We start from the raw sequence: 17,179 nt of genomic DNA, 5'->3' as shown, positions 1-17,179 counted from the left end.
TATTATAATTGTTATTTTTATTTATAATTAGGACTTTTAAATAGTTCCTTACTATTAACCAAAACCACATAAATAAATATATGAAAAATGTTTTTTGTTTATTTTCTATGTGTAGTTCCTCTCCTCTCCGCCAGATGTCACGCGCCAATCCGCAGCTTTCGCATGCAAACAAGTGAGCGAGCGTACCACGTGTTCCTCCTCATGTGTGCAGCATGGCGAACTGGACACAGGAGGACGGAGCTCCGAAACCCGTCTCAAACCCCGCGGATGTGTCGACGATAGCGCAGATATCTAGTGGAGATGTCGCGGCCAGAGCCTCCGCCCCGGTACCGTGTCTCATCCCATCGTTCGCGGACGCGGTGAAGCTGCTGAGCGCGCGGTACTCGTGCCTTGTGCTGGACTCGAACCGCAGACACATCGCGCTGCCGCCGCTGTACCTGCGGAAGAAACGCACCGGTATACAGGAGGAACTCAACGCAGAGCTGCTCAAATACTCCAGCAGGTAAAAACACAGGCTGCAGAGAAACTGTATGATACTGTCACTTAATTGTTATGCTTCAAGTGCTTGTCTTTCAATATTATGACACAGTCTATAAAACCATGATCCCTTGAAAAATAAGCTACTTTAGTACTCTTTGTGAGGTTGTCATTGTGTGTCACTGCTGCTATTTGATATAGAAGCAGTGTGTTACTGTGTTGTTACCTGAATGATCCACAGCTGTGTTCTGAAGAAAACTAAGTTATCACTGTTATCATCCGGGTAACAACACAGTGTTGAGAATCAAGGGGATGTAAACTTTTGAACGGGGTCATTTTCATTTTTTCTTGTGGACTATATGTAAAATATTTAATGTGAAATATCTTATTTAGGTCAGTACTAAATAAACAATAACATGCATTTTGTATGATCCCTCTTATTTTGATCAAATAATTAACATTTTGCAGGTGTATGTAAACTTTTGACTTCAACTACATATTCATAAACCTATATTTTAACCTGTTTATGTCTTCATTATTATTATTATTATTTTTTAGATAAAGCCGTCATGAAGTTTTAATACACCCACTGTTTAAATGTTTACATTAAACAACAAATGGGCAGAGGTGGAAAGTAAAGACAGTGGGAGGGATGCAAAAATGGGTCAAGATGTAACCCTAATTAAACACATCTGATCCAGCTAATCTAATCATTTAGGGTTATTTGAAAACTACATGTGTGTTGGAGCTAAACTGCAGAGTTTGACACCCCTGGGATAGGCCTATAAATCTCAAACTAGTTGTTTTTAATTAAAGGAATCAGTTATTTAGAATAATAAGACATTTGGGCTGTTACCAGGCAAATTAAATCAGTATCAACAAAATTCATCTTTGCAGAGCAGAGGACACACAGAAGCTTCATCTGAAGAGGCGTTTAGATGTATTTAATGCAGGACATGAATGCATTTAGCCTGCAGTTACAAATGCAGAAATAATGTTTTCATAAATAAGACATAAAATGTTGAATACTCATTTGAGAAAAAAAAAAGATACTTTAAGTGTGAAATTAAAACCGCCAGCAGGTGGCAGCAAGTTACTGTTAATAAGTGAGTCATTGCGATTGAACCGAATCATTTAAATGATTGATTCATTCAGGAACGAATCACTGTCATTGCTCAGAGATGCAAAACTGTGTTTGGAATAATTTCTGTTGTCGAAATAAAGCAAAAGCAGGAAATATGGTGTCTAAAACGCAAGTCTCTTAATTAACTTCTTGTTTTTTGAACTGTTGTAAAAATTCTATGTGTGACCCTGGACCACAAAACCAGTCTTAATTTGTTCAAAATTGAGATTTATACATCATCTGAAAGCTGAATAAACAACCTTTCCATTGATGTATGGTTTGGACAATATTTGTCTGAGATACAACTATTTGAAAATCTGGAATCTGAGGGTGCAAAAAAATCAAAATATTGAGAAAATGCATATTACTAATCAAACATGACGTTTTGATATATTTACGGTAGGAAATTTACTAAATATCTCCATGGAACATGATCTTTACTTAATATCCTAATGATTTTTGGCATAAAATAAAAATGGATAATTTTGACCCATACAATGTATTTTTAGCTATTGCTACAAATATACCTGTGCTACTCATGACTGATTTTGTGCTCCAGGGTCATGTATGTGATCATGCTGATTTTTGGAGAAAAAAACGTCACTCTTCGTGTGATATATATGATCATTACTATATGAACTGATATAAATTGTGTGATATATATGATCCTTACTATATGAACTGATATATGTACATTTTCTGCCCCTGTATCTTAAATTTCTTGATCATTTTAAATGCATTTTAACAGACTGAATCACGCAGTGAAAGAACGCACTGTAAATGCGCACGCACTAGTCTAATCTACTAGACTTCACTGCACTCTGTAAGATAGTTTTGTTTTTGGCAAAATACTGATGTCAAATCGCACATGGTTAAAACAGCGATTACGATATTATCGCAGACGATATGAATCGCACACCCTGCACCACTATCCTTTTGGCTAATTTGTGCAAAAACTTTTGCTGAACTGTCAAAGCTTCATTTTAACCACCAATGCAACGATGCAAGTATTTAGCTTACCTCTACATGCTTGTGAAGAGTTGATATCGAGATTTTATAAGCTGCTAGTTTGGTCTCCCTAGGCAAACACAGCTTGCACCGAATAATAGGGATGCTCCGATCAGGATTTTTGCAGCCGATACGGAGTACCGATTTCTTGTCATGGTGATCGGCCGATACCGATGACGATTCTGATGCTTCAAGCTTTATATAACATATGTAATAATATTATATAAATAATCATAAAAATTATTCCTTATACAGTGAACATTTAAATATTCCTTTAAAATGGTGTTTATGCATAACATTATGTATATCAGGGATACTTAATATAAGACCAAAATAAATGCAAACAAAATGTCTGATGCAAAAAAAAAAAAAGAGATGGGCTAGGACTCGAGTCGCATTTTTATAGCCTTCAGACTTGACTTGACCTGAAATGACTCCAGACTTTATTCGATTCGAAGAAAAGGACTTGTGAATATTTTAAAAGCAACTCGAGTTTTTTCTCCTTAAATACTTCTATAAGTGCATCCGCACCCCGGCATCCATCCGGACTGCGAGCCGTAACAGCAGCACCATTTTAAGTGAGCGCATCAAAACAGCGGAGCGGATCACATTACAAGCGCTCTGGGTCTTTTATGGTAAATATCTTTCAGTGCTATATCCTCGTATTTTTATCTAAAGCTAAACACGCTTTATTCAAGCCCTTTCAGCTCCCGTGCGCTTTCTCTCTCCGGGTGCGCGCCGGTGCCAAGTTCAAGAGCTGCCGTGGTTATTTTAACAACAGAAACACGGTGAGAGGCAAAATTATAGATTACTTTCACTAAAATACAGCAGAAAAAACAATGTTGCAAATACAGTTATTTTTCTTACTATTTATCTATCAATAACTTATGACTCAAACCAGATGTAACAAGACGTTTCTGATCTACATTTAGTTATATATATATACACACACACACACATATATAGGCTAAATATATAAATAATTGTTGTTAGATGGCTGGAATTTAAACTTTGAAACTTATTCTTTTCTGCTCAAGATGAGAACGTTTTGATTATCCAATGTTAGAGAGAGGACAAAACAAATAGAAACATTTAAACTTCAATATGGCGAAGTCTGATGTAACTCATAAGGTTTAATGCTGTCCAATATAAGACTGAAGAGGAAAAAAGAAATATTGAAACATTTAAGCTACTGAATGAACAAAACGGAGTAGTTTCACGGTTATCCACGGGCGCTGCGGATAATAAGCGGGTTGGGTAATAAAAAAATGAATTCTGATTATTTGCGAGTGGGTCGCCGGTGGATAAAATAAATCATAAATTATGCAATATTAACTACATTTTTTCATTAGGCAGACGATTTCGTGTGTGTGTGTGTGTGTGTGTTCACCTGATCGGGAAGTTGCAGTGACAGAAACGGTGACATTCCAGATAAAGTTTAAAGGGAGTAAAGCCTCTGTTAATGCTATTGAGTAGGCTAATATATATATATGTGGCCAAAGAAGATATTATGTTTTATTAATAAAGGTTAGAGCGGCCGCGATCAGCTCCGGTGCCCATGCCGTAAAGCCTGCGCTCCACAGACGCGTGCAGTGATGCGCAGATCAGCTCTAACGTCACTGAATCTGCTGTTAAAAATGAACCATACATTCATAGTATCATAATGCAAAACATACACGACATATAGCGAATTTTTCATTGTTTCTTGAACTGTCATAGGATTTCCACACTGGCTGTGTCCCCATGCATCATATACTACGTCGCCACGCGTTGACGTCATCAAATCGAGTCTTAAAATGTGAATATCGGCCGATACCGATCTCTGGCCGATCGATCGGAGCATCCCTACCGAATAATAGAGCATAAATATGGCCAGGGGTTCACTTCATTTCCTTCGAGTTCAACTTCAGCCAAATACGACGGGATTTCATTTTCAGCTGGGTCTGCACCAGAACACCTGTCATCTCCGTCTGCATCGTTCTTGTGATTTTAGCGCCAGTTTGTTATCCTGCCCATTATTTACTGCAGTAGTTTCCAGGGAGCGATTTTATTTTTATTTTTTACTCCGTAATTAATGTGTTTTAAAATGTAGTGAAGTACAATACTTCAAACAAAATATACTTAAGTAAAAGTAAAATTACAGATTTTAAAAATTACTTTAAAAAGTAGAAGTACACAAAAAAGCTACTCAATTACAGTAACGTGAGTAAATGTAATTCATTACTTTCCACCTCTGCAAATGGGATAAAATAGGGCTGTCGATTTTAGTAAATCATTGACTATTTCCCAAGGCTGCATGATTTATTGAACCCATTTAAAAATCCTAATTAAGCATAATTGTGAATTCACAAACGCTATGATTTAATTAAATAATTACATGCGATGCATTATTTCCATGCGTGTAGTTAAGCACGTAGCTCCACAGAAACTTATTGTCTCAAACTCATCTCTGCATGCTGTTGTGAGTTTGGGTTTATTATAACGTTCATCTGGGAACGCAACGTGCACCCTTTCATCAGATTTGTATGGTAAATCATTAATCTATGCAAACACAGGAGAATACATTGCGATTTCAAAATAAAAGCTCAAACCCTCACGGTTTACGGCGCCCCCTGCAGGCCTTTGTTGTAACGCGTAATATACATCAGCTCTATTGGTTATAATACACTATATTTTAACAGTTTTGTTCAATAAAACCATATGATTTTTTGCTTTTGATGCTTTATTTGAGCTAATTATTATTGAGTCATTGCTATTATATATGTAGAAAATGTAATTTAGTTTTAATTTTACCAAATTCTGTTTTCCATTATTTTCTGGATTCCTTTTTAATGGTTCCATTTAAATTTTAATAATCAAAAGCATATCCAATTAATTGATTTTATATTAAAAAGTAATTTCTTTTATTTTTATTCAGAAATACTGCACATTTACATTTTCACCCAAATAAATTCTGGTAAATAATATTTCCGGTAAATGCTCCTTTAAAAAGTGTTTTTTGATCATAATTTCATTATTATTAGACTAGACCATGTGGATATGTTGTCATTCTTCCACTATAAGACTGTGATTTCAGTGATTTGGACTTGCTTCTTGCACTGTTGCACTTTACTTCTGCTTTAAAATTGGATTTCATAGATATTTGGATTTAATTTGGTTTAATAAAATATTCTTTAATTTCCCAGACAAAAAATCAACAATTTTACTAATTTAGATTAATCGATAAATTAGTCCATAGATTAATAAAAATAATGTAAATATCGTTAATGGCAGCCCTACAGTAAAAACATAATGATATAATTAAAAAGATTTTTATTTGTGCAATTTAGATGCTTGTAAACAGCTTTAATTTTTACATTTTTGCAGATCAGCATAATTTTCAGTTGTTAGATTATTACTTTGATATAGTTTTTATGTATTTTAATCGCATTGTTATTCACTAATTTGATGAATAAAAATGTAATTTAAAAATTTTAGTATAATCTTAGAGCTGTCTTGTACCCGGACCACAGTGTGAAATGATGATAATCAACTCAGCTGAAATGTAAACGTCATTAATAAAGATTGCAGCTAAGAACATATCTTACAGCCACTCGTTCATCTCTGTACTCTGATGTTTTGCAGTCTGAAAGGTGTTCCTATGGCATATAACAACATTAAAGTCGTAGGACAGCATGGAGATATTTATGACGATCAAGGATTCATTCACTTCAACATCGAGGCGTCGTTTGTGGTCTTCAGACCAAAGAAAGGATCGAAGCTCGTGGTACGTCTGATCATGTTCTGTGCATGATTATGAGTTAATTGGCTGATGGTGTTTAAAGGGTTAGTTCACCCAAAAATGAAAATTAGCCCATGTTTTACTCGCCCTCAAAGCATCCTAGGTGTGTATGACTTTCTTCTTTCAGATTATATAAAAAATCGTCCTGGCTCTTCCAAGCTATAGAATGAGAGTAGGTGGGTGTCAACAGTCCAAAATTAGCCAAATAAAGTGCGCGCATCCATAATAAAACGTGCCTCACACGGCTCTGGGGGTGAATAAAGGCCACCTGTAGCAAACTGAATGCGTTTTAGAAGAAACATATCTATTTAAAATGTTATAAATATGGAGTTGACGTTTTTTGGACTGTTGACTCCCTCTCTAACGCTTGGAAGAGCAAGGATAATTTTTAATATAACTCTGATGGGATTCATCTGAAAGAAGAAAGTCATATACACCTAGGATGCCTTGAGGGTGAGTAAAACATGGGCTAATTCTCATTTTTGAGTGAACTAACCCTTTAATGTTGTGTCTGTGTGTCGCTCAGGGCGTGATTAATAAAATGGGAGTGGGTCACGTGGGCTGTCTGGTTCACGGCTGCTTTAACGCGTCGGTGGTGAAGCCCGGTCTGCTGAGCTCAGAGCAGTGGAGGGACTCTGGACTGAGTGTCGGACAAAACCTGGAGTTTGAGGTCTTCCAGCTGGACGCCGATATTGCAGGAGTTCTGCTGATCCGAGGACGGCTGGAGAAGTACAGGTACAGTCAACGTATTTTTTATCAAATAAATGAACATTTGCTGTGAATGTACTCATCCTCAGGTCAACTGAGATATAGATGAGTCTGCTTCTTCATCAGATTTGGAGAAATGTAGCATTGCATCACTTGCTCAGCAATGCATGGTCTGCAGTGAATGGGTGCCGTCAGAATGAGAGTCCAAACAGCTGATAAAAACATAAATTTCAGATTTGTCTGACAATAAAGTATTATCATTATCATATCATCTTGAGAAGCGAAAAGCTGCGTGTTTGTAAGAAACAAATCCACCATTAAGACAATTTACAGTTGCTTTCAGCTAAAATATGAGTCCATAATCCTTAATAACACTTCTTCCAGTGAAAAAGTGACCTCGTCTGAATCAGGAGAGAAATCTTCACCGATTACAAGCAAAAGCAGCTCTCTTTTTGATGTGAGAGACAACAGGAGATGGACTTTTTCACTGGAGGAAGTGTTATCATGGATTATGGATTCATATTTTAGCCAAAAGCAATGGTTTGACGTTTAAAACTTCTTAATGATGATGATTTTTTTTTACAAACACAAAGCTTTTCACATCAAAAGATGGAAAAACTGATGGACTGGAGTGGTGTGGATTATTGTGATGTTTTTATCATTTTTAAATGGTTTTATTTTTATTCCAGAATCAATAATAATTCATATTAAATAGTTTTATTTTAGTCCTAGTTTATAAAGAATTATTGACTGAAGAAGTGATGTTTAATTAGCGCTCTGGTGGTGGGCGTTTTGACTTTATATTTTTAAAGAAAAGTTCAGACAAAAACTGCCTTGTGTGCAACTTATATACAACTCAGTTTTTTTTTTGGTGGGGGTGTTGATTAAGTAAATGATTATTAAATATGTTTTATGTTTGGTTTTGGTTTTCCTGGCAAAATGAGAAAGTTTTTGTAAAAAAACAACATTTTTTATATAATTTGTTTTCTTATTAGCAGGAACAGCTTTAATGTAGCACTTTATTTACAAAAAAAGTATTTTTTAACTTTACTGATTATTATTTTTTTTTTAATGTAAAGTCCAGGGTTTTGAAATGACCATTTTGTAGTACATAACTGCTTGATGCTCCTGTAATAAATTTAAATTTAAATAAATAAGATTAATTTTTCATAAATATTACTCATCATGTTACAGCTTGTATGCAGTGTTAGAAAAGCAAACAAAAGTTGCAATACATTGCTAAAATAAAAAAATGCAATGCATCAATTTGGCACCCAAGTATTGCAATAGTATAGTTTTGAGAGATAAGTGTGTTGTTACTAATAATAATTTATTGATTTTCAGAGAGCAAGAGCTTGTGGCCCAAACCGAACAAAAGGAATCAACTGTAGAATCAACTACAGAACCAGAAGACACAATCGACAGGCCGAAACCCAAGAAGAAAAAGAAGAAAGATAAGTGTGACAGAGAGTCTGCAGCGGACGAGTCTCTGAACCACAGCAGCCTGGAGCAAACCTCCGCAGACACAGCAGAGATAGACTCCAATGCAAATGGACTTCACAAAGAGAAGAAGAAGAAGAAGAAAGACAAACGACAGGAGTCGGATGAGATCTTGCCCTCTGAGCTCTCGCCGTGCGACTCTAGTGGATATGTGAGCGAAAAAACCAGCAGAAAGAGAACGGCCGAGAGTGACGGCAGCCTGCAGGACACACCAGCTGCCAAAAAGAAGAAAAAGAGCAAGTGATTTCGCTCACAGATCGTTTCATGAACTATAAACGATGAGCTCAATGTGACTGAGATACTTTATGTGTGATTTATATTTACTGAATATAATAAACTTTTTTTCCTCTGGAGCATTTGCACATTTTTATTTTTCCACCTGAAGAGGGCAGCATGCATTTCACTTTTCTTTGCTGTTACACACAACCCTGAAACTTCCCAAATTCTCTTCATTAAACAGTGTTATCTAATGAAATTAAAATGGGGGAAGTCCATAAGCATCCCTCATTTGGACACTTTATGATCAAGTTAAAATAACAGAATAAGCTATTATAAAAAAATATAATATTACAAATGTAGTTATTTTAGTCAAAACTGTCCATCAATGTTTATTGGTCAGAAATTAAACAGCTATGCTAATTAGTCTCAACATTAACATAAAAAAAGGTATCTTGTAAGAGCTCTTACTTTTCCAGTCGGTATAACATGAGCTTTCCTCTTTCCCTAATGCTATAAATATAAAATATTAATTTTTTTTTTTTTTTTGCTGTATGGTGTTTATCTTTTACCTTTAGTGCAGTTCTGTTTTTGTGTCTGAATCTATTAATTTATTAATAAAGCAATATAAAATTACCTATGCATGTAGATTTTATCACTAATACTCAGAATATGTAATTAAATTGATTTGTTTGAAACATATATAATTAAAAACCTAATAAAGCAGTCAAAATGATTGTAGTACTTATAGAACCATCACAAACATGTAATACCTGCTTTTGAAAATCACATTTTTGTATATTGATGAGATGTTTTAGTTCCACAAATGTTTTTTTTTTTAAGCAAGAATACGTTTTATTGTCATGTGACGAAGTAAACAGGAAATGACCTCACGAACACCTACAGACCCTCATGCTGTGTGAGAAGGTAAGTCAAATCTCTGAGAATGAACATATAATTCAATTTATTACATGGAAACACTATTTTAAGTTGTCAAATGTTAAAGCAACAACTGTTAAAAATATAAGTTGTACATTTGAAACTATTTGAAAATAACCTTCAAGATATGTAAACTCGGGGGGTTTCTGATGCAAAGAAAATAAGCCTGTTTTACTTGATATTCTGCTAAATCAAAACATTTCCTGAAAGTGGTGCAAAGGTTTTTCCAAACCACATGAAAACAAAGAATTAATTTCATGCATATTTTTGGATGTTTTGTTTTCTCAGACATTCTTACATGTCACTGAACCTTTGACCTGTTTTTATTTGCAGGTGTTGCTGAATAGCCAAAGCACGTCTGCTTGAGATGCCCGCTCGATTCCTGTAACGTCCTGGACTGCTGGGAATCCATCCTGCAATCCCAAACCTCAAGGTGTGTGTGGGAAAGCGCTCCTCCTGCATGAGTAACTTTGTGTTATGGGAAATATGTATGAACATCTTTACAGTAAATCACAGAGCGTTGCTGAAGGTTTCTGAGGTCTTCAGTCAGAGCGGCCCTCGAGTCCAGCAGCACGGCACGTAAGGGGCCAGTTGTTCAAAAGTAATCTGATCGGATTTTGGCCATCAGATTGGATCAAATCTTGAAAAAGGGTTTTTTAAAAGAAAAAAAAAAAGATTCTGAATTCAGATAAGATCCAATTTTGGTTTTGATCTGAATTAAATCCTCAATTTGTGTTCAAGTTTTTAGTAAGATTGGGATACTTTTGATCCAAAAACACTGGATTATTCTGATCCCAGCAGAAGGGTGGATTTCAGGAACAAAAATAAAAAAAAAACGTTAAAACTGGTCCAAAAAATGCAACATTTTAACATATATATCCCCAAACAGCTGTCAAAATAAAACCAAAAATATTACATTTAATTTAAAGTTTTTTCTTGTTTAGTTTTTTTAAATCACTGATTATAAACTACATTGGCACAATCATCAGAGATGGACCAGTCATTTAAATCCAATGCAAAACATCTGCAATTTTTTCTCCATCTCATTTTTTTCCCATCAGCATGTCCCTTTAGGGGCTCCGTAGAGTACTAGTAATCCAGATTCAGAAGTGTGTATCTGGATCAGGGTGATCCAATCCAGTTTTGCTTTGAAAAACCAGCTCAAAAGTAAGATGGGTCACCAGATCCTGTATAGCAAAACATTGGATTTCCAAATCCAGATCATTCTGATCCAGATTAAACTTTTTGAACAACTGGCCCCAGGCTGTGAGGGAAACATCTCAACCTGGACTCCTTTCAGGTTCAAGTCAGCTGGGATTATGTCCAGACTGATACATTCTGCTTTTCTTTTGCCCCTTTTGTTCGAAGCGAGTCTCTTTGACAGCTCGAGGGGAGTTGGATCTCTCATCCTGAAGGATCCTGGGAGCTCCGTGGGAGGTTTTGGGTCGGATCGTGGCCAGACGGGCTCATAGTTCGAATTGTTCTCACTTAGTTTTTCCATCACTGGGAGTGCTGTGATTTGGGTGGGGGTGAGAATGTGACATTTTGTCGGTTTTATTAGGCCTTCACCTCTGATAAGTGGCCCTTGCTCTCATGAGGTGAATTATGTCTTTTCGAGGTTATACGGTGTGTGAGACAAACCAAAGCTCTGATATTCAGGGTCTCTGAAAGCAAACGTCACTCTTTACATCGACCCAAAACTAATGTGTAGTGATTCGTGGCCAATTTCATCCAGAACTGTTTGTCCAACCAATGGAAAATAGGGGATGTGTCATTTTTTTCCAGTTTAGAGTATCATCTGATACCAATCATGATCTTATCTTGACCTCCTAAGCTTTGTGATTAATGAAACATCGTTACAACGTTTTTATCTGACTTCCTAACTAACTCCTAAAACTCCTGCATTACTTTTACATTTACAAGAATATATCTAGTTACTTTTTCAAATATGTTATGCACGTTGCTTTGTTTTCCCATTTATTGACTTACAGCTCTCCTGTCCCCATGTTGAGAGAAATTAGGAGTAAGTGTACTGTCTTATTAATTTCACTTTTGATGTGAAGGGGCTTTTAGAGTTGCCTAAAATATAACTTTTTGGTGTTTGTTATTAAAGTCAATTAAGCAAGCCCAGCTCAGGTGACAAATAGTGACGTAATGCATGTAAAGTAATTAAGTAATGCAATTAGTTACTTTTTTATGGAGTAACTCAATATTGTAATGCATTACTTTTAAAAGTAACTTTCCCCAACACTTCTCCTAAATGCACTGTAAAAATGAAGTGTTTCTACTTCAAAATATAATGTTTAATTCAATGTTTCTTGCCCTTTCCCTGTAATTATTTGTAAAATTCACTTTTAATTTCAGAGTGTTGTTTTTACACCATTTTTGTTTTTAGTGTAACTTTTATGGTTAATGAAACATTTGATAATGTTGTTGAAACGTTTTATCTAATATATAGCAATTAAGCCTATCTTTTAAATATCTTTTACAGAGAAGGTGATCCCATAATGCATTGTGATGAAAAAAGTGAAAATATCCATCTAAACTGGTGGAGGAAGTGGGATGAATGCTTATAAAAATATATATTTTTAAATACCCACAAGTAACAATAAAACCAGTTCTGTCTAATTGTAAACAGGCTTTTTAAATACAGTATTTGCATGTAGCTACGGTATAATTGTCTCACACTATTATCTTAACGCTGAACTCTCTTTAAATAGTTTCTTGAGCGATTTTTGCCAAACGATGTTGATATTTGAAAGCACCAAAACAAATACGCCCATAGCCCAACAGGACCTCGCCCCTATTTTGATATCTCCGCCCCACACGTACATACACAACCCTGGCATAACGACGATCGCGGAAACAAGCGAAGATGACACCCAAGCATATTCAAACAAAGCCCAACACAGATAAGTTGTGTGAAATCAACGTTACTCACCTATCAAGAAGAAACAACGCAACCTCGGTGTCCGCTTCCAGGCCTTCCTGCTCCTAGAGTTCTCTCCACCGCTGCTCCAATATTTCCACGTGTCCTACCTCTTGCCTGATCGTAACCCTTCTTTTTAATGTTTTGTTCCTCCGATATTTTCTTCTTTTTTATCTTCCATTTCATCGATCTGCTAATAGCCAACCTGTGCACTCAAATTGAGCGCTCTCTTCTCTCTGTCATTACAAGACACGTCCCCTTACTGCTGATTGGCTGCAAGTGTGTTTTGGGACACGGTCCGACACTGTGGTCAAAAGCGTTTTTCAAAAATCGTTTAGTGCACCTTTAATGTTAGGAGTGCTATTGTATGACACATAAGTTGTTGCCTATGTAGGGTGTTCCAAACCAGCCACTTATTAGGGTTTCATTTCAGTTAGATTGTTGCCTTCTATAGAATTAAGGCCCGTTTGTTTTAAAACGGTGTTTTAGAATGAAAACGATCCCTGTTTACACTGGCGTTTCCGCTGTGTTTCAGAAACGATCTCTGTTTACACTACACAACCAAAAATGCATGTCACATGACCATTCATGCAGGTACAACCATAGATATGTTTAGGTAGATGCCCTATTATTTAGATGGCGTACGCGTCTGCGTGCTTTGAGCGGTCGAATGGGGAATCTACCCATACATGTTTATGGGTACAACTATGAGCATGATGTTATTGTTTACACGGTCATCAAGGATACGCAGAGAGAATGTGGGCAGCCACGCCATCGTTTTCAAAAGTCTCCATTTTGGTCCGCTTACACTGTAATGCAACCACCAGAGTTTTCAAACTAAAACGGGGTCTGCAGTGTTTTCAAAAGTCTCGGAGTAGTGTAAGCGATAGCCGTAACCGTAGCAAAAGTTATGCATTTTAAAATGAAAACGCACAAGTGTAAACGGAGCCTAAGGCTCCATAAGTAGACAGCAAGGCAGCTCATTAGTTTGTGGAATGGAGCCATAAGCTATGTTTATTTTTACAGCAATTGCTTTCGTGCCATAAATAAACCCACAGACTCTTTTTGAGGTGCTGCCAAAACGTGCATGATATTCTTCTTTTTTGCTCTCACTTTATATCGTCTCCAGTTTTTAATTTCCTGGCAGATATCCTTATTTCCTGCCTCTCAGCTTTGTTAATTAATTGACGTAACAAGACCATGCCATTATAAATCTGTGCTCCGTGTAGCAGATAATGACCCAAAATAACTTGTTCCGACTGCCCGATCAGACTCATGATGGGCTTTACCCTTTACCCTCAGCTCAGGCTCTATAGGTCATTGGTACCTGTCGGGAACGGCTGTCTTATCGTGTTTGCCTAAACTAAACTGTATTCCCAAACGCCTGAGGTTTCAGCATTTAACTAGCCAAATTCCCATTGGATAACACTCATCTGTCGTGTGTCTCCATGGAGATGGTGCTGTTTTGTATGGGGCTCGTGTTTAACGCCACTTGAGTGTGGTTTTTAATTCAAAGACATAGCCTACTAACAAAAACATTCAGCCACTTCGTTTATCCCGAGCTTGAAAGTCGTCCGTTCGTCTCTGATGTTGGTTTATAGAGGGCGTCCTCGGGAGGGAAGTGTATGGCAAGCCACTTTAACATTTAATCAATAAAACGTAGGCCTACTAGTATCTATATTTATGCTACTGGTACATACTTATTTATTTTTAGCTACTTATATATATTCCATTAGGTACTTATTTGTTTGTTACTAGTGCTTATTATTATTTAGCAGTTAGTTTTTAGATACTAGTTCTTATTATTAGATACCAGTACTCATCCATTAGATACTAGTACTTATTAAATAGACACTAGAAATTATTCATTAAATAATGGTACTTATTAAATATACTAGTACTTCTTCATTAGATATATTCATTAGACACTAGTATGTATTAAATATATACTAGTACTTATTTATTAGACACTAGTACTTATTTCAAGAGTGACTAGTAACTATTCTCTTGTTACTAGTAACGCATACCATATTTTGCTTTTGACTTCTATGGAGATCAATTTCAATTATTAATTTCTGACTATTATTCCAATTGTGACTATTGCCTATTTTTATATAATAGTAGTCCTTGGGTACTAGTACTTATTTTTAGATACTAGTACCTATTACTAGATAGTATCATTAGATACTTGTACTTATTACATAGATACTAGTATATATTACATACTAGTAACAATTATGATTAACCCTCTAAGCGCCAAAGTCGCAAAATTGCGACAAGACGTCATACTTCATGAAATGGGCTGTAGTTCCTAATATGGTGTAATATCTCATTTGTATTCCCTTCCACTAGATGGCAGACATGTAGTACTTCGATTCTAGACCAAAATTGTTCGAGGAAATAGCAGAGCAAGTGAGCTATCGTGTCATTGATGCGGAAGCAATTCAGTTCATAGCGTCTGAGTAAATTGTGAGATTTGTGAGAGAAAATCGCCAAACGGCTAATAAAAAGTTGTACTGTGAGGATGTGTTGCAAATGTTATTGGCCGATTCTGACTCTGAAGGGGAATATTTGCCTTTTGGAAATGACGATCGGCCGTCTAATGGTCGCGCTTCTCCCGGTACACCTTTTCTGCGCAATGGTGCCGCGCGCAAGGCGCGATCGTTCACAAAGCACAAACAAGTGATAATTTCAACACTTTGCCCAACGGGGATGGGGGTGGCAGGGGTGGACGTGGTCTTAGTGTCCATAGGAGAGCTGTTTCTCTCTGATGATCGGCCAGATTGCGCTGTTTGTTCTGATCGCGCGCGCTCTAAGTGCCGCCGGCAGACAGTACAGGTGCGGTGTGTGGGGTCGGTCTGTGCGTTGTGCCATGCAATGAGAGGTACCATACTCTCAAGAACTATAAACTGTCACATAGATACCTGATTGGACAGATAGCTGGTCAACTGATCAAAAAATAGGCACATGTATTTTACTATGACACAGTAATATAGTAATAATTTACTACTTTCTCCTGTTTTACTGTTGATTTCCTCTTTTCCTGATCATTTGGAATGAGGATAAAAAGACAAAAAACAACAACAACATGCAAATAAGTTCAAACATCCATTCAATATCTATTATTTCCTGAATATTACTGATGAACTGATCAAAAAGTAGGCTACTGTTCACATGCGTTTTACTACTATATAGTATAGTAATATAGTAATAATTTAGTACTTTCTCCTGTTTTATTGTTGGTTTCCTCTTTTCTGATCATTTGGAATGAGGAGAAAAAGACAAAAAAATAAACAAAAATAATTCAATATCTACTATTTCCTAAATATTATGAAATTCAAGAGGGCCGCCCCTGATGACGTCATAATATGCAAATTAGATGAGTATATTTACACCTCACACAAACTTTCGGTCATGCCCAACATTTTTTTAATTTACAGTAGATCTCTATCTTTAAGCCCTTTCAAGCCACAAGCTTTTGAAATCTTGATGTCAAAATCCAGCATTTTTTCCAAAAAACCCTGGCGCCTAAAGGGTTAAGATACTAGTGTCTAATAATTAAATACTAGTACGTAATGAATGTGACTACTAGTATCTATTAAATACATACTAGTATCTAATGAAAAGTAATAGTATTTAATAAACAAGTACTACCATCTAATGAATACTTACTAGTAAAATTTAAAAAGATACTAGTCAGTTTTGCCGTACATACTAGTCAGAACTGAATAGTTGATATCTGAATGACAGATCTCCATATAAATCAATGGTAACAAACTGAAATGTGTGACAAGTGACTAGTAACAGTCCAATAGTTACTAGTCACTATTGAAATAAGTACTAGTGTCTAATGAATAAGTACCAGTGTTTATTCAATAGGGAGTATGAGGATGTAAAAATAAGAACTAGTATCTAATGAATAAGTACAAGTATCTTTAAAAAGTTACTAGTAACAAAAGAATAAGCACTAGCTAAAGAATAAGTACTAGCAGCACTAAAATAGATACTTGTACATTTGTACGATTAAATGTTAAAGCAGCTTGCCACAGTAAGTGACCTCATCCTTCAGAATGATACACTTTTTCAGAATCCTCTTGATTGTTGATTTGTGGCATAAGCGGCTGATTGGTTGTTTGTTACGACTGAACCACAGTCATTAGAATCCCCCCCACTCCACCCTGACTAGTACAGGCATGTTTTCCTGGCTCATATTTGACATTTAAAGTATTACTAACATTTTGAGTGTGTGAATAAGTGAAAAGCCACAGGGATTAATATTTTCCATTCTCTCTGCTTCTGTTTTAATGTTGCCAGATTAGGCCATTTGAGCTGTTTGTTGTCAAATGTTGTAGAGCTTTTGGATGATTATTGTTGAGCATTGATATTGCATTATTTTGGCCTTCAGCAGGCACAAGTTTTGCAAGACTGTAAACACCCTGTTTTTGACCCATATTACCTGGATGTGCAATTCTTTATTGTGATTGTTATTAAAAATGAA

At 36.1% G+C, this 17,179-nt stretch overlaps 1 protein-coding gene across 1 annotated transcript; it reads left to right on the top strand.

Annotated features, from left to right (window-relative positions):
• The first annotated feature begins 162 nt into the window (after positions 1 to 162).
• On the top strand, positions 163 to 9,542 carry LOC306847056 (DNA-directed RNA polymerase I subunit RPA43-like). The gene is made up of 4 exons (XM_079380796.1): positions 163 to 502; positions 6,233 to 6,374; positions 6,916 to 7,124; positions 8,442 to 9,542. Exons 1-4 carry the CDS (start codon positions 213 to 215, stop codon positions 8,839 to 8,841), a joined length of 1,041 nt encoding a protein of 346 aa, XP_079236922.1. The 5' UTR covers positions 163 to 212; the 3' UTR covers positions 8,842 to 9,542.
• Positions 9,543 to 17,179: the final 7,637 nt, after the last annotated feature.

The sequence above is a fragment of the Barbus barbus genome (assembly GCF_936440315.1).
Source record: "Barbus barbus genome assembly, chromosome: 27".
In the NCBI taxonomy this organism is placed as follows: domain Eukaryota; kingdom Metazoa; phylum Chordata; class Actinopteri; order Cypriniformes; family Cyprinidae; genus Barbus; species Barbus barbus.
The sequence above is the reverse complement of the archived record's forward strand: the minus strand, read 5'-3'. Positions and strand labels throughout refer to the sequence as shown.